The sequence below is a fragment of the Chlamydotis macqueenii genome, chromosome 8 (assembly GCF_036417535.1).
Source record: "Chlamydotis macqueenii isolate bChlMac1 chromosome 8, bChlMac1.mat, whole genome shotgun sequence".
NCBI lineage: Eukaryota > Metazoa > Chordata > Aves > Otidiformes > Otididae > Chlamydotis > Chlamydotis macqueenii.
In genome coordinates, this window is record NC_141563.1 from 15,404,073 (window position 1) to 15,426,133 (window position 22,061).

Sequence of the window (22,061 nt, forward strand, 5' to 3'; positions counted from 1 at the left end):
GGAGCAGCAGCTTTCCTGTTTACCGACACCCAGCCTGAGCCTGCAGGTTGGCAGTGCAGGGGTGCAGCCCCCCAAGCATCCCAGCTGAGGGCCCTGCTGCCCCACTTGCCTCCCCTGCCATGCATCCCCCTGTCCCCAGCATTCCCGTGGCATGGGATCCCGCCATCCCGGTATCATCCGCACACTTTAGAGCAGGCAAAGCCGGCGTTCCCGCCTCGGCAGCGCATCATGGCTCCCTGAGCATCCATGGCTGCAGCCTGGAGGAATTTTTGACATGGGCGTTTCCATGGCAACAGAGCAAAATGGCGGTGGGAACCATAGAGCTGCTGCTGGGAGATGCCCAAGCTGGGGGGACCAGCACCCTCAACTCGCACCCGTGACTGGCAGCGTTGCCCCGTGATGCCGCGCCACGCATGCTGTGCTGGCAAGGCCGCCGGGTACATGCCTTCCTCCTTCCCCCCGCCCGCCTGCCGTCACCACTATCTCTGCTCCTCCGGGGCCTCTCGCCCTCGTCCCCCCGCCAAGGTCTCCCGTATCAGGCCCGTTGTCCCGGCTACTTAATCTGGGTTTCTCGGTTACCCCATCCGGAAAAAATGCATCTAAGAATACCCAGCGCAGGCACAGCGCTTCCCAGGGGTGGGGGGCTGCTGCCAGACCCCTCGGCCTCGCCTGGGCCTTGTCCCCCCAGACTGGCTCCCGTGACACCAGGGTGCCACCCTGAAGGACCACAGCAACCCCTCTGCGCCCGCACCAGCCTGAGCGTGGGGTCGCGTGTGCACGCCATGTTTGAAAGCATCCCCCTCAGTGTTCCCCTCTCCCTAAAAGAGGGGGGCAAGGTGGCTCAGGCACTTGGTCCATTTCTCGCGCGGGCTGTGGGGCTGGGGACTCGTGGCAACAGGACCTGCTGGTCTGTGCCAGCTTGCCCGGGTGTGGGGATCAGCCCGGGACGGCTGAGGTGGCACCGCTGCTCGGGCGTGGACCGAGGGGAACGGGGCACAGAGCTGGTGGAAACCCACACAAGCCATGCAGCTTAATTGCAACCTTATATTATATTATATTATATTATATTATATTATATTATATTATATTATATTATATTATATTATATTATATTATATTATATTATGTTATATTATATTATATTTTGGTTTATTTTATTATTTTATTTTATTTTGGTTTATCCTATTTTATTATTTTATTTTATATTATTTTATTTTATTTCTTTTTTTTTTGTTCTCCAGGAAAGGGGAACGCTCAGCGCTTCCACCCTTTGGGTTTTTGGAGACAGGGAAAGGAGCGGAGTGGGGGGTGTGTTTCTTGCCCCAAGTAGGGGCTTCGCTGGCCGGGCCCGTGCACCTGCAGCACCCGGGATGGAGCCGTGCCGAGCCGAGCCGACCAGGGCAGACGCTCCGTGGGCAGCCCCGCCCCGGCCCCCCCGCCCCACCCCGATCGGCGGGGCCAGTGGGCGGGGGCCGGGCGGAGCGGGAGCACGGCTCGGCACGGCTCTGCTCGGCACGGCACGGCACGGCTCTGCTCCGCTCCGCTCCCCCGCCATGGCATCCAAGTGCCCCAAGTGCGAGAAGACCGTCTACTTCGGTGAGCGCATCCCCGAGGGTCCCCCCTGCCTCCCCCCTCCCCAAGCTCCAGCACCGGGTCGGGGTCCGCCCGCATCCCCTCTGCTCTGCCCCCCCCCCCCAACCCTGGACCCCCATCCCTGGCGGGTGCTGGGGGGTGGGTGACACTGGGGGGTGGGGGAGTGGATCCCAGCCCCCCTGACAGGGCTGGGGCGCTGAGCGGGGGGCTCCCATGAGGCGGGGGGGAGGGGGGGTCTCGGTGCGGGGGAGCAGGTGCAAACACCACCTTCTCCCAGCCTATGGGATCCCATTCCCAAACCTTGGCTCCAGGTGCGCCGCTCGCCCCTCCTCCCCTCCGTGGGCTGTTCCCGGGTGGGCCGGCTCCCGGGTTGGGGTTTCTGTGGGATTTTTTCCGTGGCAGCATTTGGGCTCAGGGGTCCGGCTCGGCGTGCCTGGGCCGGGTTTGGGCGGCAGCGAGTCTCTGCAGGTCTCTGAGATCCCTGCTTGGGCTTGCGGCTGGTCAGGATCTCTGGGAACCGGAGCTGGGATGTCTCCCGTCGGGCATCCCCGGGGTGAGCGTCACCGCCCGGTTGCGGAAAACGCCGGGGGTGGTGGTGAGGGCGAGGGTTCGATCCCCCTGCCTTGGCGCCTCGCCGCTGCTCCCCGAAAACCTGCCCTGGCTCGCTCCCCTCCTGCGCTGCCATGCCCAGCCCAGAGCTTTCCGGGGAGCCGCCTGACCCCCCTGACCCCAGGGTGGGCATCCCCGGGATGGGCATCTCCCGGGTGGGCATCCCTGAAGTGAGTATCCCCAGGGTGGGCATCCCCAGGGCTGCAGGCTCAGGGCGGCTCTGGGGACGGATCCGTCACCCCAGCCCAAGCCGCAGGTGATGGGATCCGGCTGGCTTGGCCTGACCTGGCTGCCCGCCTGTCCCACCACGTCCCTGCCCGTCTCCCTCCACTGCTCCAGGGCCCGGCCCCCGCTGCCTCAGCACGTTTGTTTGGTGGAGAAACACCGCGGGGTCCTGATGGTGCCGGGGCGCTGGAGGCATTGGCGCTTTCATTCCTTTCCGGCCATCTCCAAGTAAACACAGAGAAATAGGAATTTGCTGTCTTCCTCCTTTAAATAAACCTATTTGTGTGGGGGTGGGAAGGGCTCGGCCCCTTGGATGTCTTTCCTCGGGTGAATCTTTTTTCCTTTTTAAGCAGAAAATAGCTCGTCTGTCCGGCCAGCTGGGCACTGGCCCCAGGTCAGAGTCCCTCCACTCGCTGCGGGGACCAGCCTTCCCTGCGTGGGGAGGGGGGGCCGGGCTCGGGGACCCCCACCTCGCTGCTGGAGGGGACCAGGTGGCAGTGGGAGGTGAAGCACCAGCCCCCCAACAGCGTGCCACGGGGCCGGTCCGTCTCTTGGGGATGTGGTTTGGGGGGGGCGCGGTGCCAGACCCCGTTCCCCTCCCTGTGCGTCGGCTCACTGTCTCCCCGGGTGGGTTTTGGTGTGCATGGTGTCTGCACCCCTGCTGCTCCTCGGATCCCTGCACTGCGGAGGAGGCAAGTGGCTGGCAGCAGCCCCCATCACCCATCTCCCCGTTGCCCCCAAAAGAGACGGAGCGGGTGAGTTGAAGTGGGAGCGAGCCAAAAACTTCTCCGGGCTTGAGATAGGCTGGAGCGTGTCCTTGCTGGCGCCTTGAGCTTTTCCTTGAGGAACCGCCCAGGCTCCGGCAGAATAAACCCAGCACCGTTTATTTAATGCCTCGAAACTGGACGCCACCTCTGAGCTGTCTTTCCGGGACGTGGTGGCTCCTGGAGTTTCCTCCCGCCGGACCGTGGGGTTGGGTGGGAAGGCGGCGGGAGCACCGCATGCCAGGGGTTTGGGAACGCTTGTGAATTCCTCGGCTTGCCCGAAGCTTAACGGGGAGGCGATTCATAAAGCTCCGCTTGTTCGGGAGCGCTCCTCGCCTGCGCGGAATCAACGCTGGCGATTCCAAACTTCTCGAATGCCTGGGATTGCAGCCGTGGGTCGTGTGTGAGAAATGCCGCCGTGTCCCCTTCCCGGCCCGGCGCAGCGCCTGAGCGGCTGACCCGACGCCAACGGCCGTGGGTACCAATGGAAAACTCATTTCCAGCCTGCCTGTTGCTTCACGCTCCCTGGAAAAATCCAGCGGGCTCCTCCCTGCGCAGTCAAGAGGATGTGGGTGTTTCCTGAGCTACAGAATGAGCTTTTTTCCTTTAAAAAGCTCAGGGAAATATAAAAATAGTTTTTTGCCCCCCGCCTTTTTTTTTTTAAAGCAGGCTGAGGTCTGTGACATTGTTTCCAGGAGCGGCTGGGCTAACTTTCCTGCTTTGGGAAGGGACACAGTGAATGTTTAACTGGAGGAGCAGCGGTGCCGGGGCCGGTTCCCAGCCCGCGCTGGCAGGTGGCGGTGGGTTGGGGTTGGGGTTGGGTTATCTCTTCTGGCAGGAAGCACCCGAGGGACCTGAGCCGCCTGAAGCCGAACAGCCGCACGTTTCCCCAGCTCCTTTTTTTGCATCGCTAGCCTTAAATGAGTTTCGCAGGGTCGCCCGGCAGCCCCGGCCCAAGCCTTTCCGCCTCCTGTCCTCTCTTCCCAGGGAACTGCAGGGGATCACGGCAGTGGGGGGTTTCCTGTTTTCCCATCCCAGGACAAAGCCCCAGGGACGCAGCAAGTGCACGTGCAGCGGGGTCCGTCGACGGGCAGCTTTCGTGCCCAACCCCGCTGTTGCGCCAACGTCCCGAGGGGTGCAGCGTAGACGCGGTGCAGAGAGGGGCGGGGCAGGAGAGGCGCGGGGCAGGAGAGGCGAGGGCTTTATTTCGGTTACAGCCATCCCCAGCAAAGGATGCGGTTCTGCCAGCCGGGGCTCGGCTGCCGTGGGACACGGGGATCCGCGTGGGGTTCGTGGAGGCTGGTCCCGGGTGCCCTGCGCTCCCTGCATCACCAGCCTTGTCCAGGGTGGCTCCCTTTGGTGTCTGGCTCGTGATGCTCTGTAGCCACATCCCAGGTCCCAGGCAGAGCCCCTCATGTTCCTGTCCTCCCCCCTGTCCCTGGCAGGAGGGCAGGGATGGGGAAAGGCGAGGTGATGGGGCTGGAGAGGAAAAAGCAAGGAAAGGCGGAGCAGGAACACCCAAGCGAGAGGTAATGGAAAAAAATCTGTCGCTGCCGTGTTGCAATCAAACACGGAGCCCAGAGCACGTGCCCTGGCGCCGCTTTTGGCGGCGGTGGCGTGGCGGTGCCCGTCGCTCTTGCCAGCGGGCTGGGAGGCCCTGAAGCAAGGTGGGAGGCGCCGGCGGGGTCCTGCCCCGCTCTGTCCATGCTGCGTCGCCTGCAGCCCTGGGCCAAACCCTGGCTGGCGGTCAGCAAGGACGGGAGGTGAGGAGCCATGGGGGGCTTAGCCAGGCTTGGCTGCTTCGGCGCGTCTCCAAGTCCTGGTCTCTCTGACGCGGGCCAGGAGACCGCCTCATCCCTCCCGGTGCTGCCCGCCAGTGACGGTATCTCGGCTCACGGGAGGAACGCCGTGCTCTGGACCAGCAGTGAAGCCCTGGGAAGCGGGACCACCCCCCGCCTGAGGTATATTCCTTGTTTTTCCCAGACTGGGGATGGCTCCGCTCCCTGGTGAGGCCATACTGAGCTGGCTTTGTTGTGCGCTTGGAGGGAGCCCAGCAAGTGAGCAGCTCAGGGCCGGAGGGCTCGCCTCGCCTTGTTGCGGGGGAGCTAAATATGGACGTCCTGGCCACAAAAATCACAGCGCGGCGTAACCGTCGGCACTGGCCGGGCGATGGGGGAGAGTAGCTGCCTGGCCATGCCTGCCTTTTCCATCTCCCAGCCATGCAGTGGATGAGGCTGCTGGCTGCCTGGGCTCTCAGCTTTGTTTCCAGCCGTTTACCAGGCTCCTTTCCCCGCTCTCGTCTCTATTTTTGATTCTTTTGTGCCCGTGACTGCTTCGAAGCGCATCTGCGGTGGGTCTGACAGCATCCCTCTCCTCCAGGGATGCTCGTCACTGGGTCGCCGTGGGGATTTGGCGTCTTTATCACCGAACTGGGCTTTGTCAGCCCTTCCCCACGCCCTCCCAGGGCTGCGGTGGGACGGAACGGGGCACAGCCCAGCCTTTTGCAGAGAGGCGGCTGCAGCTACGGTCGCTTTTGCTGAATAAGCCTCCGGCTGGAAGCAGCGCTGACGTCAGGCCGTGGAAATACCTGGGCGAGGGCCGGGAGCCAGCTCGACGCGGCCCTGGGCGCTGAGGCTGTGGGAGGAGGGATGCTCCCTTCTCAACCCAGAAAGATGTGCCCACCCCTGGCCCATGCCAGCTGCCTTGCCCGGGCACGGTGGGTAATTAAGGGATGAGCTGCGTTATCTCCGGGGTGGGGAGCAGCCTGCATCAGCAGCCCCCTTGGGTGCTTTCCTGCTCCTGGCCTCGTCAGGGTGGGATGCACCCCCATGTCCTCCACCTCTCCTCTATGGAGAATTTTCCCCCAGGTTAATTTATGGGTGGGCTCCTGGTGCCTTGGCGGGGTGGGGGGGTGCATTCGTCAGGGAGCAGCAGCGATTTACAGCTGCCTGAGATATTTCGGAGGGGGAGACACTGGTGGGGCACAGGGGCAGGAAGGAGCTGGCGTGGGCTGTGGCCGACTGTAATTGCAGCGGCCTCTGGAAAACATCCGCCGGGAGTTTCCTCCTGGCTTTGTACCCGGGGCTGCCGCGGCGGTGGGCTGGGGTAGCGGGGGGGGATGCAGGCGAAGCGTGGCCTGGCCTTGGCTCTACCTCCGCTGTGACAAAGCCGAGCTGCTCTTGGCCCAGCTTTCGGCTCATCACGCTCCGTTTCCCTCCCCGGGGAAGGCTGGGGGGATGCAGGGCTCCTGCCACAGCCCCAAAGCAGTGGGGTGCTGGGACCTCTGTGTCCCTCTTGCTTTTGGGGGATGCTGCCAGCTGCCCCAGTTTTTTTGGGGTGGTGATGGTGATTTTTTCGGCTTATCTTGGCCCCGCGGCGTGCCCCGGACGCAGATGTTTGCCTTGGGAGGAGGGTGGCTCTGGAAGCCAGGACCTGCCCTCGGGGAGCTCTTGACTCCCATCTTGACCTGATGCAAGCAGGTGACGTTTCCCGAGGTCCCGGGAAGAAAATGGGCTGGAAAATGCGCCGTGGCGGAGGAGGCCTTCTTGTAGAGCAGCGCCGAACTCCGGTTGCGCTTTTATTTGCTTGTTAAATATTTTATTTGGCTCCTCTGATTTAGTTTTACGGCGGCTTTAACGGGATCCTGCTGTTTTCCAGCTGTCTCTGCACACGTGCATCGGGAGAAGGAAGGCAAACAGGAATCCGCGGGGAGCTCAGGGCAGCACCTGGACCCCCAGGGATGATGCGAGACTGGGGGTGCAGGACGAGGACTGGCAGCCCCGGGATGCTCCGGGAGGTGCCTCGAAGTAACCGCTCTCAAAGCGGTTTAGAGAGCGTTTTTTTTAGGGCCAAACACCCATTCTGGGGGATGCTGGAGGCTGTCCCATCCTGGGAGCAGCTCTGGCCGAGGCTCCCTGGGGAGCCCGAGAGGTTGGGTGTGCGTGGGGTGGCCATGGTAACACCAAATATTTGAATGGGACCGGGGTCATGCTGGGTAACGCGGCGGGTAAAAATAGATGTGGGGAGTAGGAAGGCAAACGCTACCGCGTCGCTGGAGCGGCGTGTGGGAAAGAGCGGCTGCGCGATGGTGCAGCCAGTGCTGGGGAGGGGGTCAGTGACTGGGGGGCTGGGGGGAGCTGCTGGGATTTGATTGATGAGTGGCCCCCCTCCAGCACAGTCCCCCGCGCTGCCCAGAGCCTGGCTTTCCCAGGCGTTTTAGCAGCCGCTCACTCTTTTTTTTTTTTTTGTGTTCCCCGCAGCCGAGAAGGTGTCGTCCCTGGGCAAGGACTGGCACAAGTTCTGCCTGAAGTGTGAGCGCTGCAACAAGACCCTGACCCCGGGCGGGCACGCCGAGGTAAGAGCCGCTGGGGGCGATTATTGGGGTGTGATGGGGAATGGGGCACCCCCATCACGGGCATCCTCCTCATCCTGGAGCCCAGCCTTCCTCGACAGGTAACTGGTGCCGTTAGGTGGGATGGGGCGGCCCTGCATCCAGCCCTGCCCTCCATCTCTCTTTCTCTGGCCAACAGTCAGCGGGGCAGCCTCATTGCATCTCCTAATGGAGCTAAAAAAGCCCCAAAGCTGTTTAAAATAACAATATTTGGAGCAGCTGAAGCAGCAGGGGCTGTGCTGCCATAGCCTGATGGCCTCTCCAGGGCTTTCCAGTGCCTCAGGAATGGGGATCCCAGGAACTGGGCTGGGGCAGGTACCTGACGCCCTGCGGATGGGCTGATCCCCACGCTGCGTCGAGCCCGGGAGCACATGCTGCAGCTTCAAACAGCGGTGCTGGAGAGCTCTTGTGCACCGTCCCGGGCAAGCCACGGAGTGGTGCTGGCACCACCCTGGTGTGGGCCCGCAGCGGGGCGCGGCGCGGCACACCCTGGCGAAGTGCCGGAAGCGGCGCCGTGCAGCGGGCGGGCTTGTTGGGGCATCGCGCTGGCTTCGAAGGCGTGCAGGCGCCGACAGCCTGCGCTGGCGTGTGGTTAAAACCCGTCAAAGATGAGGGACACGCAGGTTGCCGTGGCGATGCTGGCTCGGTATCAGTGCTGTCCTCACTGGAGTGCGATGCCACTGCGGCCGCCCGGTGCTCGGGAGCGGTCGACGGCAGGTGCCGGGGCCCGGAAGCAGTCGTGAATTTTTTTTGCGCGATGATGCCCCAGCGTGACACCCGCGTTTTGCGCAGCACCTGTCATGCCGGCGTGTCACCAGCTCTTTAGCGTGGCATCAGCAGGCAGCACAGCTGGGGAGTGGGCGGCGGCAGGGACAGCCGTGCTGGTTGCCACCAGCCCACAGCGGGAGTGCGGCCGGTCCCGCCGGTGAGGATGGGGCTGCATGCGTGGATCTGCGCTTCGGGCTGGGTTAAGCCCGGGGGATTTGCTGCTTCTCCATATAAGGCTGGGTTCTGCTCCCACGGGGGACGGCAGCCAAGCCCCCACCGACAGCAGGATTTGGACCTTCCCTGCTTTTTCTCCCTCCCTTCAAGCCAGCGTGGTTAGAAAGGTGTCGCGGGGAGACCGGCTAAATGTTTACCCTCCCCTCCGGCGCGGTAACGCCGCGAGCGTGCTGATATTTATGCCTTGCTGTGTTTTGCAGCTGCCTGCTGCCAGCCCGCTTTCTCCCCTGGCCTTGCCCCCGTCTGCTGCCAGCCCTCGCCTTCGGCACGGCACCGCTCGGGGAGGCGAGGGAAGGGTTCTGGGCAAGGCCTCCTTGCCTGGCGGCAAAGGGGATGGAGGGCAGGGGCTGAGGTGCTGGATGGAGCAGAGCAGGCCATGGGGTGGCTTCGTGCCTGAGGACGGGGTGCCGGTGGCTTTTCCATGCTGGATGGGCTGTGTGGCAGCCCTGGAGGCAGAGAGCCGGGTGGCAAAGCTCGGTAGAATGTCCCTAATAATGGCCTGGCTGTGCACTGGATGATTAACCGGCAAAGTGACACCTTACAGGGTGCCAGCGCCCCAGCCCCACCGGAGCTTTGGACGCGGGCGCAGTTGGGCAGTCAGGTCGGGTTAGGCTGTGGCTAGCAGAGCCGTGGGCTGGGGGTGTAGGCACGGCCGTGGTGGTCTCTGAACGCCCGTGGGGATGGAAGCGATTCTGGGGGAACCGTGGTCACTGCTGGGCATCCTAACACTGCCCCTCTCTCCTCCCAGCACGATGGGAAGCCCTTCTGCCACAAGCCCTGCTACGCCACGCTGTTCGGCCCCAAAGGTATGTCCGTGCTGAGGGAGGGAGAGATCCATCCTGACAGCTGCCTTTTTTTTTTTTTTTTTTTTTTTTTAATATTTGAAAAACGAATTCACATTCAAACAGAAGGTGGAGTTGCTCTCCTATCCCAGACGTGGCTGGAGAAAGCCTGGGTCTGGAGAAAGCAAGCCAGGGCTGAGGTGCAGCTGTGTCTGCGGTGGCCCCGTGGCTCAGCGGGGCTGGGAGAGGTGGGATGGGGGCTGGGGGAAGGATGGAGACCCCGAGTTCTGCCAGGACACCGCAGCCTCTCTTTGCCCCGCTGCAGGGGTGAACATTGGTGGTGCCGGGTCCTACATCTACGAGAAGCCGCAGATCGAGGGGCAGACCGCTCCGGGACCCATCGAGCACCCTGTGAAGGTGGAGGAGAGGAAGGCGAACGCTGCGCCGCCCAAGGGACCCAGCAAAGGTGAGGGGCAGGGAGGGATGGGCGGCGTTTGGGGATGGTATGGGGTGCAGGGGAGGGTCCTCTCCACCCGTGTGTCCTGGCTGTGATGTCCCTACACATCCTGCACCTTCTCTCCTTCCAGCCTCCAGCGTCACCACCTTCACCGGGGAGCCCAACATGTGCCCGCGCTGTGGCAAGAGAGTCTACTTTGGTAAGGTGGCAAGCGGGCAGTGGGGCGCGTGTCCCGGGGTGGCGATTTTATCTGCAGAGGTGATGTCGCCAGGGGGCTTGCTCCCCCTCTGCGCATGTGTGTGGGGGGGTGGCTGGCATGACCCTCCCTCCTTGTCCCCACTCCAGCCGAGAAGGTGACTTCTCTGGGGAAGGACTGGCACCGGCCCTGCCTACGCTGCGAGCGCTGCAGCAAGACGCTGACCCCGGGGGGCCACGCCGAGGTAAGGATGTCCCGTCCCCAAGAGCCTTGGGCAGCAGACATGGGGGGATGCCAGCGGGGGGCTAAGCCACGTTGAGTTCTGTGCCGTGCCGGTTGGGTGCAAGAGAGCAGGGCTGGCAAGAGCACCTCCAAAAGCCCAGGGGAGCGCTGGGGATACAGGGGGGGGATGAGCAGAGTGGGAGAGGTGTCTGGCCTCGGGGGGACACGTCTTTCCCCGTCCCCCCCGCCCTGGGTGACGTGCTTCCCTCTCTGCCCCGCGCAGCATGACGGACAGCCATACTGCCACAAGCCCTGCTACGGGATCCTCTTCGGGCCAAAGGGTGAGTGCCGGGGGGCGCAGGGGCTGGGACATCTCCCTGGCACGTGCCGCTTTCCTGCCAAGGTCCTCACGCTCCCGCATCTCCTCCCGTCCAGGCGTCAACACCGGAGCTGTGGGAAGCTACATCTACGACAAAGACCCCGAGGCGAAGAACCAGCCCTAGACAGCGTCCCCCTGCCCACCTACCCCGCTCCAGGTCCCCCCCATACTAATCTCCCGCTCACAGCTGGAGCTGGAGCAGACCCTCGCCAGGCTGCCCACGGAGCTGTGCTCTCTCCGCTGTCTCTACTCTGGACGGGCCATCCCTTCCCCCCCAGGTTGTATATCATAGTCTCTAATATGAGCTTCAGTGTTTAAAGGCAAAGGTAGAAGGTGTCTCTGGTCCTTCCCAACGCGCTCTGCCCTCCCTCTCACCCTGCGGGCTGCTCCCCGCCCTCGGAATGCAGAGCGCGTCGGGCTGGGGGCTCGGTGGTGGGACGCCTGCCTGCTTCCCAGAGCCAGAGGTTTCTTCTTGTCGTTTATTTATAAGCAGTTGTAAATGTGCCCCCTCGCTTTGGAGAATCACACTTGCCCCCCAGTCTCACCCTTTGTCCCCCTGACCCCGCTGCCGCCCAGGAGGCCAGGGAAGGGGCTGGTGCGGGGGGCCCCTGCGGGGCAGTGAGCCCTGGGGTGCCAGCACCCCCCTTTCCCTGGGCTCTCTGCGCCGCTGCGGGGCTGACTTTTGTTATTTGCTGACAATAAAAGTTTTGAGAGATGCGTTGTTCGGCTCAGCTCCGGGTGGAGACGGGGGAAAGCCGCGCGTGCCGCACAGCATCCCTCCGCTCCTGGGACAGCGCGGGGACCCTGCCGCCACAGTCCTGTCCTAGCTGGCTCCTCCTGAGCCAAGGCAGAGCGGCTTTAGCCTGACCCGAGCCCGAGATGCCCAGGTCAGAGCCACGGCTGCTCCCTGGGCTGTGAGCAGGATGGCTTTGCGGGAGGCTGTGGGATGGGACGGGATCCTGCCCAGCAGCAGGGCAGGAATGCGGTGCAGGGGCCTGGACCACCAACCCCTGGGGATCCACTGGTTTTCCCTCTCCCGGCGGTGATGCCAGCAGCATGCAGCCTTTTCCCAGGCACAGAGGGCTCGGCAGCAGGGTTCCCGGGCCGGGGAACAGGCTGTGTGTTTTCGTGTTTTGGTGGGGTTTCTATAGAGACTTGACCCCTCTGATGCTTTAGGGGCCAAGGCTGCCGCATAAATCAGAGCGGTGTCACAATGCCAGCTCCTTCCCCGACCCGCGGCACGGAGCCCAGCCCTCGTAGCCAGACCTGGCCAAGTTTGCCCCATGTAGCAGCAGCGGGGCTGGGTCCCCATCGCCCGCCTGGGACCTGGCGTGGCTGCCGGTGAAGCCTTGGTGTGAATTCAGCTCTCATTGCAACAGGTTTGGTTTTTTTATCATAATTAATTAACGAGCTTAGTACTCCAGCCTTTTTGCTACCTGTGGCAATGGCCCTGCAGCAGGGAGTTTTCCCCACGGACTGCAAAGGCTGATTTTCCTCTTGCTGCAGGAGGGGAGCCGGGCTCGTTCAGGGCCTCACCGGCGACGGAGAGCGTGGCTAAGGCCGGCTGGGAAGGAGTTGATGCAGGGCTGCTGGGGCCAGTTAAGCCAGCGGGCTTGAGAGAGGGAGGAAGGCAGACTTGGGGTGGCAGGGACGGGAGGGGGTGCCCCATGGCTGGTACCTGGGTTAGTTCTGCGTGTGAAGGGATACGGGGCAGGGCAGGTACAGCATCCTGGGAGAAACACAGGATTTTATTTTGGTTTGGGGCTAGCTTTTTTTTTCTTGTTTTCTTTTCCTTCCTTTTTTTTTTTTTGCTTACATTTTCTTTTCCCCATGAGAGATTTACTGGGAGAATGCAAGGAAATTAAAAATAGACAAAATTCAGCTCTGCTGCCTAAGGGGAGCCAGGAAGCCTGCGTCCATCACAGCTTTCTGCTACCCCAAAGGTGACAATCTGGCTGCGCAGGCTCCAGGTGGGTGACATCTCTTCACTGTCCCCCCACCCTGATGCAATGGGGGGTACTGAGCACCCCTCATGACAGCAGGTACCCCCAGGGTGGGTGGTGAGAGCAGGAAGCTGAAGGAAGTAGCAAAGCTGGGGATCCCACGCGGGGTTATCTGCGCGTGTGCCGAGGGGTCGGGGCTGTCCCGGCACCATTGGGTTGGCATGGGGACCAGGCACCGTGGGCACCGATGCAGCGGAACGGCACTTGGAAGGCAGCTCTGGCCTCTAATTCTTGGTGCATTTTTGCATTTATTTTTGGGAGACCTATGTGAGCTTGGAAAACATCCTTACCCTTGGGGAATGTCAAGTATTTTATACTTTTTTTCAGCTCAGACTTGCTAGTGGGATAAAATAGTTGGAGGGCTCGGGTGATTACAGACATGCTCTCCAGGGTCCGGAGGAAAACAAAGAACAGAGTGGATGCAGCTTTGCCTGGAAATCCCCAAGCCCTATGGACTCGTTCCGGGCAATTACCCGTGCTGGCTCCCAGGAAAGCTGGGAGCGCAGCAGGGAGCCGTGCCTTGCAGCTCCTCGCCCGGCACGGGGCAGGAATCTCACTGGCTGCCGCGACGGATGCACGGGCGGTCAACCTGTTTTGAGGAAACCCACGTTATGGGTGCGACGAAAAGCGACCTGGTTAAGCACGGCTTGCTTCCACAGGGGCCCAGGACCGGCTGCGATACTCCCTGAAGTCGGCGGTGTGGACCTCCCCAGCTCGGCCAGGCTTCGGCTCGGCCCCAGCGGGAGGTTAAAGCATTGGGTGTAAATACTGGAAAGGGTGTAGGAGAGCGGGCAGGGGTGCAGGAGGAGGAACTGCGGTGTGAAACCAAGCAGAGGAGGATTTGGGCAGTAAATTCCCCCTCCCAGTGCCGCGCAGAGAGAGCTGCTGGTGCGGGCTCTGACCGCTGCCCTGGTGAGGAAAGTGTTGGCTCCATCCCTCCGTGGCTCCCTGGCTTTTTGAGGGGATCCGTGAGGGAATTTCCCCCCTGGATGAAGGCTGGGCTCTGCAGCAGCCTTTATATCACCAGTGGGTTTCCAGGTGGGTTTCTCAGGGGGCTTCTGCAGTGCCCGGGGGCTGCTTGCTGGGGGAGGAATACCTGTGCTGGCGGGACGGAGGTGTGCACGCTGCTAACGGGTGCGCAAGCCTGCAGCTTCTCCTCTCTCTCGCTCTGTTCTGACCCTCCGTCTTGCTTGTGCGAGGCAGAGCAGAGCAGTTACACCCCTCTCCCCTCCCTGCCCTGCCGCCGCCGCGGAGTGAGCGTGCCGACGAGCGAGAGAGTGCGAGAGCAAACACCTCCGCACCCCTAACCCTTTGCCTGGCCTCCGGTGAATTTTTAACCAGGAATAAAAGGTGTGGCGTTGACAGCCCAGAGCCAGCCCAGGGCAAACGGGGCAAGCGGCTCCACACCAGGGCAGGGCTGAGGAGATGGGTCCTGCCACTGGTCCCCTGCGAGCAGCCCCCATGCTCCCCACCAGCCCCCCATCATCCCAGCAGGCAGAGGCGATGCCTCACGGGTGCTGGGCAGCTTCCCAAAGCAGCGGGCATCACTTCCTCGACGCTCCTGGCTGGATACGACAGCCAAAACAGAAACGGCTGGGGCCAGGCCAGGAAAATGCACCAAACCCACCCCCGGCGGGGTTGAGCCAGGAGGTTTTCTTGGGCTGCCGCTAACGGAAAGCTTGCTGAAAAGAGCAGATGGTAGCGGAGACTTTGGCTGGAGCGTACGCAGGGAGGCTGGGGGAATGGTGCCTGGATGAAACGGGAGGAGATTTTTCCGTGTAGCTGGACTCGGAGGGGTTGGAGAAGTGGGCAAGGGCCACTGCGCCCTTCTGCCCCACGGATGGAAATCCCAGATGCATCCCCTGCATGGCCCTGCGCCGGCAGCCCCGCGCTTTCCCAGCAGCAGGGCTCGCCCCATCCCCACCGAGCCACGTTTGGTACTGCTCGCGCGCTCTAACACTGACCGGAGCCAAAGTCCCCCACTGCCTTTTCCCGCTGCTGTCCTGTTCCCAGTTACTCCCAGCCGTCAGCCCCGCGTCAGCTCCATGAAGACGTACCCCAGAGTTTTCCCTTGGGGTGTAATTTGCCCTGACAGCTGTCTTCGTGCTGTTGTTTTCCCGGCTGGCCGGTAATGGGATTAGCCACACGCAAATCCGGAGGTGATGGAAGGCGAGTGGGTGAGGCAGAGGGGGGTGTGTCGGCACCCCGCAGTGGGTTATCCCGTGCCGCTTCACAGCGGTGCGGCGCCAGCGTCTCGCGGGCTTTTCCATGGGGTTGCGCATCTGGCAGCTCCCCCTGGCCTCTGCTGAGCTTTTTTTGAAGCCACGCTATAATTTTCCTGTCAAATTAGCGTCCCGTGCTGGGCTGGGCAGGGCACATTTTAGAACAAATCGTCTTGGCTAGAGCGGGCCCTTGACTTGCCCAAGTGCGGGTTGAAGTACGGCCAGGGGAGGGAGATTTCGCAGGACTCGCAGTTGCGCGCGTGCTGGGGAAAACACTGGGGAAAATGCTGGACAGGGGAGCATCTCCCCACTCTGCAAATGTGCTGGGTGGGGGCTGTGACGTGTGAAGCGTGGGAGCCCCTGCTCCAGCGAGAGGGGGCAGGAGGGGAGCCGGGAGCTGCTGCCCTGGCAGATGGGCTGGTTTGCTACACGGAAATAACCGTTTTTTCTTGCTGTGTTAGCAAAACAAACCCAAATCGGCTTATGTTACCCGCCCTGCCTGCTGAAATGCCGATGACTTTTCCAGTCGTTACACCGGTAATCACCAGGAGACATGTTGCTGGAGGGGGATATTTGGGCAGGCAGTGTGTGCCCGCAGCTCCGGAGGTCTCTTGCCTTGCAACCCTGCCCCAAGAGCTCGGGAAAACACGTGGGGGCTTGCCCAAAAAATGCAGCAGATGGACCCAGGGAGCCAGTGCTGGCACTTGGGGAGGGGACTTTGGCCATAACAACGCCACCCAAACAAACAAACGGGACGGCCCAGGTTTATCCTGTGCCATCGAGGAGCGCTGGCGCCTGATGCTGCGGGGTGGAGCCTCACCCAGAGATTCCTATCAGAGGGTGTGGAGAGCCCAGGCGTGCTCCGCTCTCCTGCTTCAATGAGCTGGAGCAAGGTCTCCAGATAAGATAAGGCCGTGGTTTGCCGAGGAGGCTGTTCACTGCCAGTGTCGGCTGGGTCGTTGCCCTGGCAGGGTGGGAACTTTGCTTTGAAGCGATCTTCAGGCTGGGACCCGGCTTTGCCGAAGACGTCGCCCCTTCCCCTCTCCTGCTGCTCCTTGGAGCTTTCTGGGCCAAGGGGGGAACCCAGGGGAGGGGGCGGCCAGGCTCATCGGTGTGTGGTGCCATGCGGGGGCCACAGGCTGCCTTGGCCAGGATTGGAGCATTCCTGCCGTGGGCCGAGGAGTCCGTGGGGACCGGCCGCAGAGCTGGGCCAGCCGGAGGAGACCTGAGAGAGGCTGCCATTCGGCTGCCTGCTGGCACAAAACCTGCCTTAAAAGGGAGCGCAGCTGAAAACGGCCGTCCTAGCCGGGCAGTGGCCTCCAAGCAGCCTGGCACCATGTGGGAGGGCAAGCAGGGCCACCGGCGAGGGAGGAGGACGTGCCCTGTCCCCTGTATTTCTGCAGGGTGCCAGCTGCACCCCACACCGTGGTCCCAGCCCGGGTGACATAGCCAGACACTCACGAGGCGCTGCGGCTCGGCACGGAGAGACGTGGCGTGGCTGAAATAACGGCACTCGTGGTCCACAGGGCCCTATTTGGTGCCGGCGGGAGGGCGAGGGGTTGCCTGCGTTTCAGGAGGCGGACAGTAGGCGTCCTGGCGCTGGGTTTCACAAGCCCTCCATGACCTTTGCAGTGCAGACGTGTGCCCTGGGGAAGGATTGTTTCAGACAAACCAGACCTTTGGAAAAGTTTTTCATTTCCTTCACAGCCAAGCACAAAGGAACAGCAAGTCCTTGCCTCTAATCAAATGGCACCAGCGACGCCGACGGGCCGGCTCTCTGCGGTGAGGGGAGCCGCGTCCCGCACCCACGCCATTCCTGAGCTCCTGTAAGAAGGAGGTTACAGCCCTACAGCTCCCTCTTGTACCCCAAACCTCCCCACGGGTGGGAGACATTGCCCGACTTTCACACTTCCTTGGGAAAAACAGCTCTGTGCTCAGAGGGGATGAGCGCCCAGTGAATGTTTTACCTGGTAGTGTGGTTAATTGACAAGTGTCAATCACACCTCCGAGCACCCACGAAGCACAAGGGTGGGCAGGGAGCCGGGGTGCAGGGGGTGCAAGGGGTGTAGGGGTGTGGGATGCAAAGGGCATGGGGGTGGAAGGGGTGAAAAGGGTGTGGGGTGCGGGGGGCACAGGGGTGCGAGAGGTAAAAGGGGTGTGGGGTGCAGGGGGCACAGGGGTACGAGGGGTGAAAGGGGTGTGGGGTGCGGTGGGTGCACGATGCAGGGGATACAGGGAGATGGATTGCAGGGTGCAGGGGCTGCGAGGGATGCAGGGGTGCAGGTCCCCTCCTGGGAGCCCTTGCCGGGCCCTGCCCTGGGCGGGTGCCTCCAGCTGCAGGCGGGGCCGCACATCTGGGCGGGCCCGCACATCTGGGCGGGGCGGGGCGGGGCGGGCAGTTGACTCCGGCGGGGCCGGCGCTGAGCATCCCAGAGCCGAGGCGAGCCGAGGCGAGCCAGCAGCATGCCCAAGTGCCCCCGTTGCCAGAAGGAGGTCTACTTCGGTAAGGGCTGCCCGCTCCCACCCCACGGGGACCGCAGGGCTGCGGGGCTCCTGAAACCGGAGTGCCCCGAAACCGCACCCCCACCAGGCTTCGGGTCCCTGCGCGCCCCAGTGCTATGCATCCCGGGCACCCCGATATTTTATGCCCCAGTAATTTTTGGGGTGCCTCAAGGCTGTGCACCCCTGCGCTGTGGGTTCTGTGGGTGGGTGACCGCTCTAAATGCCCCGAAAACTCCTCAGTTTGGAGCCCAAAGGCTGCTCTGAAAGCCCAGGCAGGCAAGCAAGCTCCTTCACAAGGGCAAACCCTGCCTTCGGGTACATTCCCGGGTCAGTGATTGCCCACGCGTTGTCCTGTGTGGTTTAGCGCAGCGAGGTGACAACCCTGGGGTGTTATTTTGAAGGCGCCATTGCAGGTTAGCCACAAGCGTTGTTGGGCTGCTCTGTCGCTGGGCTTCGGGCAGATTGTCCTCTTCTGGGCCCGGCGGCCAAAGCTACGGGTTCCTGCCCCTTCTGTGCCGTGGCCCTGCTGTCCTGCCCAAGGATATTTGGGGAGTTTGAGCCTCTCGCCCCGCTGGCAGCAGCCACTGGAACAGGCAGGATCTGTCTGCCAGACCTCCCCTGGTTCAGCTGAACTGGGAGCAGCTCATATGCGCTCCCCGCTTTTTAATTTACTGGAGATGAGGGATCTGGGACTCTGAGTGCCGTTACCGAACTCTGCTCTCCCCACCTCATTTCTGCTCCGCTTGTATGTGCGTGCCCCAGCTTCTGCTTCCACTCTGCCAAATAAATTGGAGGCTCAACCGGAGGGGCTGCCCTCCCTGCCAAACAGCCGTGCGCGTTGGCGATGCCCACGCCGGGGCGGTGCGCGGGGGCTGCCTGGAGGGCTCCTGGGGACGCAGCTCCCACAGTTGGGGTGGGGGGGCATCTCTGCCTAAACTTGAACAAGCATGCAGCCAGATGTCGAGGTGGGGTTCATGGCAACTGAGGGTCCTGGGGCACCTCATTTACCCAGGTGGCTGGGAACCAGGAGGTACCAGGGTGCTGCCATCAGTGTCTGCCTCTCCCATGTCCCTGCGGATCCGCTCCAATCCCATTCGGGGTGAACTGGGTATACTGTGCCTGCGGGTGCGGTCGCGGAGGTGCCAGGACGGGGCCGTTTGACCAAGGAGGGGTTTGGCCCTGTGCTTATCAGGCTGCTCTTACGAAACCGCCTCTGTTGATGTGGAGGCTGAGGAGGGTTCAAAAGCTGCTGGAGGACCGAGCTTGCTGCCTGATTTCTGTTCCTGGAGATGAGGAGTGCTGGCAGAGGAAGCAGAACAAGCCCTGCTCGGCTGTGCCACGGGCTCCTTTTTGGCCAAATCGTGTCTGTTGAGAGCAGGGTTGAGGAGGAGATGATGCCAACAGCACTGAGGAGGGTGTTTGCAGGGCCACCACCTACTTTCCAGGGGAATCTCAGCGGCGTGGCCAAGAGTTGGGGCAAACCCGCTGCAGCGAGCCTTGGCAGAGCTCCTGCCCAAGTGCTGGTGTAAATGCTTGTGCGAGAGGCGAGGAGGGTGAGCTCCTTCCACAAACTCTGTGATGGGAGAGCTCTGCCGTGGGCCAGGCTCTGGCTCCTGGGGCTGCCTGGGGGTAGAACACTGCAGCCTTTGTGCCGCTGGGAGATGACATTTGGGCGCTGCCCCCGCTCCCACCCCTGCAGCCGCCAGCTTGCTGCTTGTGTAAGCCGTGGTGGGCATTCTGCAGCCTGAAGCACCTCTTCTTTGGAGTCCAGCTGTGCCCACCATGGCTTACACGAGGAGCAGGGGTGGGCATATCTGGACTTGTGCAGCATCGGAGCTGCAGCCAGAGCGCTGGTGGCTGGAGGGGACTGGTTTGTGTTGGCAGGGCACGGCGATGGCTTTGCCTCCCTGGTCCTTGCCAGCAAACCCCCCACTTTGACCCTGCCAAATCTAGTGATCACTTGGGCTCCAGCTGGCTGGGGAGAAATTAATCCCCTTGCAGGCTGATGTTGGAAGAGGGGAGGTGCCTGAATCTTTGGAAGACGGGTAGAAGTCCATCTGCCTGGGCGCAGCGATGTTCACCTTGGGTGTGGCACTGCTATTGCAGAGCCGGGCACCTGGATGTCCACAGGGATGTACGTGCACAGCAAGCACTGTGCCCTCTGTCCTGGACAAACAGACTTGAGAAAATGCCCCAAAATGTCCTCCCTAGGGTTGATGACAGGGAGGCCGACCTGCCAAAACCGACTTGTTGCACCTGTTCAGTGCCTCAACTAACCCCTCTCCTTTCTGCGGCAGCCGAGAAGGTGACTTCTCTGGGGAAGGACTGGCACCGACCCTGCTTGAGATGCGAGAAGTGTAACAAGACCCTGACATCTGGAGGCCATGCAGAGGTGAGGTTTGCTGCCCAGGAGGTCCCTATCCCTGGGTGGGATGGGCAGAGATGGAGCTGAAGGGTGGCCGGAGCTGATGTGCCTTCCCTCTCTCCGCAGCACGATGGCAAGCCGTACTGCAACCACCCCTGCTACGCCGCCTTGTTTGGGCCCAAAGGTAGGGTCGCTGGGGTGGGGGCTGTGGGAGGGAGGGGAAGGGAGCTCGCCAGCTCCTGTCTCTTGCATCTGTCAGTGCGCCTGCCGTCCCACCACAACACTGACCCCGCTCTGTCTCTCTTCCAGGGTTTGGCCGGGGAGGAGCCGAGAGCCACACGTTCAAGTAAACCTCAGGTTGGTGTTAGCTCCCCTCCTGACTGGGGCTGTCCCCTCCCTGGGCAAGCGGGGAGGGCAAGCGTGCCGTGGCATCTCTCTGGGCTGGCTGTGACTCCCAGCCTTCGTGCAGCTGCTTGGGAGCAGCCAGCTCCGCCTCTCCATCAGTCCCAAGTGCACATCACCATCTGCTTAGCTCCGGCAGCCGACGCCAAAGGCTTTTGCTTTGTGGCCTGTGGGCAGAGACAGGGTCTGTCCCAGAGCACCACCGTCCCTGGGATGTCTCCGCTCCCAGCCTGACTTCATCCTCCCCTCTCTTCCATCCCTATCCAGGTCTGACGGCCAGGGTTCCCAGCACATCCCGAAGACAGCACAAACCCACCGCGACAGACATGCATTTTTATTTTTTAATCCACTCTGTACTAGACTAGCACGTTAAAAGCAATAAGTAACCAAGGCTGGGGCTGGTGCGGAGAGGGGGCTCTGCTCCAGACGGAGCGCAGGCAGGGCGGGGGCGTTGGGACACACTGCCGGAGAGGAAATTTGGCCACTATTGCTGAAGGCCGCCTGGAGAGGAGACCGCACCCTTCCAGTCAAAACCCAGCCCTGCTTCTGGCACCCAGCTCTCCCGGCTGGGCCCACAGTTGTATTCTCAGTCTTTAATAAACCCAGACCGAAAGATGCTTCTCCCATATAGCAGCTGTGCTTTCTGTAACGGGGGTCCCATGGGACTCACTGGCAAGGCCCTTGCTGCTTGCTTAAGGACCTCACGTGGCCTCCGGATCGAGCCCCACAGCCTGCGACGGCTCTGTGTGCTCCTGGTGTGCGAGGGGTCCTGCCCTCGGCTGCCCACCTCCCAGCCTGGGCACCGGGGCCGACCGCACCCCAAGGGAAGCGGGGGGTGGTGGGTGTCGTGCTGGTGCTTGACAGGGTCGGGGTCTCCCTGGGCTCAGTGGGTCTGTGTCATGACATTTGCAGAACTGGAGCGTGGTGGCAGCCCCCAGCTCTTTGCTCCTGGATCTGAGATGGCACTTTGCAGCCCTCAGCTGGCACAGGGATGTCTCTTGTCACATCAGGCAAACCTGGTGTTGGCTGCTTTTGCTCCCAGCAGCCATACGAAAAGGCGGAGGTTACCGGTGAGGCAGAGGTCACTGGCAAGGCAGAGCCAGCCTCCCTGGGTAGGGAAAGTGAAGGCGTGGTATTGCAAAGCGGGAGCTGGCTCGCAAGCGCTTTGCTCTTTCTGTTTCAACCTCTTTGTCCCACCGGACGAAAAAGTACTGACAGATGTAAACGGCTTGAGGGACGTTTCTAAAATCATTTCTTAACCGTGTCTTTCGCTAACCTGAACCGCCCTATTTACATATTCAGAGACACTTCACAACACGCCAGGATATTTTTGTCTACGGTTTATGCACGCATTTCCTTAGAGACTGCTCTGCATCTCACCGCCACGCCAGCCTTCCTGGGACTTGGCCAAAACCCTCAGGGGTCAGAGATACCTGCCCAAATGTCAAAATCTTCGATGTCACAAGCAGCCTGATCTCAGGAAACCTGCAAAGAAGCTAAAGCCTATCCTGCAGCTGCCTTGCTTCATGCTGTGTGGAAGGAGGGGTTAAAAACTGGGGATCCCTCAAGCAAAGGCCTCAGGATACACCCCCCTGAGCCCCGTGCTTCTACGGGTCACGCTCTCCGCCTGCTCCAGCCTGCACCAGGCTGTGAGGCTGGGCAGTTCAGGAGTGGGTTACGTCCACAAGGAGCCTTGAGTCAAAGAAAACACATGATAAATTGATTTTTTTTTAAACTCGCTTCAGTCTTTGGAGAGGAAGCAGAAACAGCTGTATCGCATTTGGATAGGAAATCCACGCCCGAGCCAGGCGCTTTCCTCCGATGTGCAGCGAGGCTCGGCAACGGCTGGCGTGCCGGGGAGGTGGGCTGTCAGCAGACACCATCTTTTCTCCATTGAGCAGTAAATCTCCGTGGCCTGGAGCGTGAGCCGTGCAGACAGGCAGCAGTG

General features: G+C 61.8%; 2 protein-coding genes across 4 annotated transcripts; both read left to right on the forward strand.

The window, feature by feature from the left end:
- The first annotated feature begins 387 nt into the window (after positions 1-387).
- CRIP2 (cysteine rich protein 2) lies at positions 388-11,341 on the forward strand. Of its 3 annotated transcripts, XM_086753932.1 has the most exons (10): positions 388-437; positions 1,242-1,596; positions 2,062-2,146; positions 7,451-7,545; positions 9,332-9,389; positions 9,691-9,831; positions 9,953-10,021; positions 10,168-10,262; positions 10,524-10,581; positions 10,676-11,341. In XM_086753932.1, exons 1-10 carry the CDS (start codon positions 400-402, stop codon positions 10,741-10,743), a joined length of 1,062 nt encoding a protein of 353 aa, XP_086610058.1. In that variant the 5' UTR covers positions 388-399; the 3' UTR covers positions 10,744-11,341. The 3 variants fall into 3 exon arrangements, with proteins under 3 accessions (XP_086610058.1, XP_086610060.1, XP_086610059.1); XM_086753933.1 differs by lacking the exon at positions 388-437 and having other exon boundaries at positions 1,539-1,596; positions 2,099-2,146; XM_086753934.1 differs by lacking the exons at positions 388-437; positions 2,062-2,146 and having other exon boundaries at positions 1,480-1,596.
- Positions 11,342-17,235: 5,894 nt separating this feature from the next.
- CRIP1 (cysteine rich protein 1) lies at positions 17,236-20,739 on the forward strand. The gene is made up of 5 exons (XM_010118494.2): positions 17,236-17,347; positions 19,644-19,738; positions 19,838-19,895; positions 20,021-20,068; positions 20,381-20,739. Exons 1-4 carry the CDS (start codon positions 17,308-17,310, stop codon positions 20,059-20,061), a joined length of 234 nt encoding a protein of 77 aa, XP_010116796.1. The 5' UTR covers positions 17,236-17,307; the 3' UTR covers positions 20,062-20,068; positions 20,381-20,739.
- The last annotated feature ends 1,322 nt before the right edge of the window (positions 20,740-22,061 follow it).

Excerpts from the sequence above, each read along its gene's own strand:
- CRIP2 (XM_086753932.1), top strand. The coding sequence starts at position 400 with ATGCCGCGCCACGCATGCTGTGCTGGCAAGGCCGCCGG. Across the intron at positions 438-1,241 it reads TGTGCTGGCAAGGCCGCCGG|GAAAGGGGAACGCTCAGCGC; the intron begins GTACATGCCTTC and ends TTTGTTCTCCAG. Across the intron at positions 9,832-9,952 it reads GCCCAAGGGACCCAGCAAAG|CCTCCAGCGTCACCACCTTC; the intron begins GTGAGGGGCAGG and ends CTCTCCTTCCAG.
- CRIP1 (XM_010118494.2), top strand. The coding sequence starts at position 17,308 with ATGCCCAAGTGCCCCCGTTGCCAGAAGGAGGTCTACTTCG. Across the intron at positions 19,739-19,837 it reads CATCTGGAGGCCATGCAGAG|CACGATGGCAAGCCGTACTG; the intron begins GTGAGGTTTGCT and ends CTCTCTCCGCAG. Across the intron at positions 19,896-20,020 it reads CGCCTTGTTTGGGCCCAAAG|GGTTTGGCCGGGGAGGAGCC; the intron begins GTAGGGTCGCTG and ends TCTCTCTTCCAG.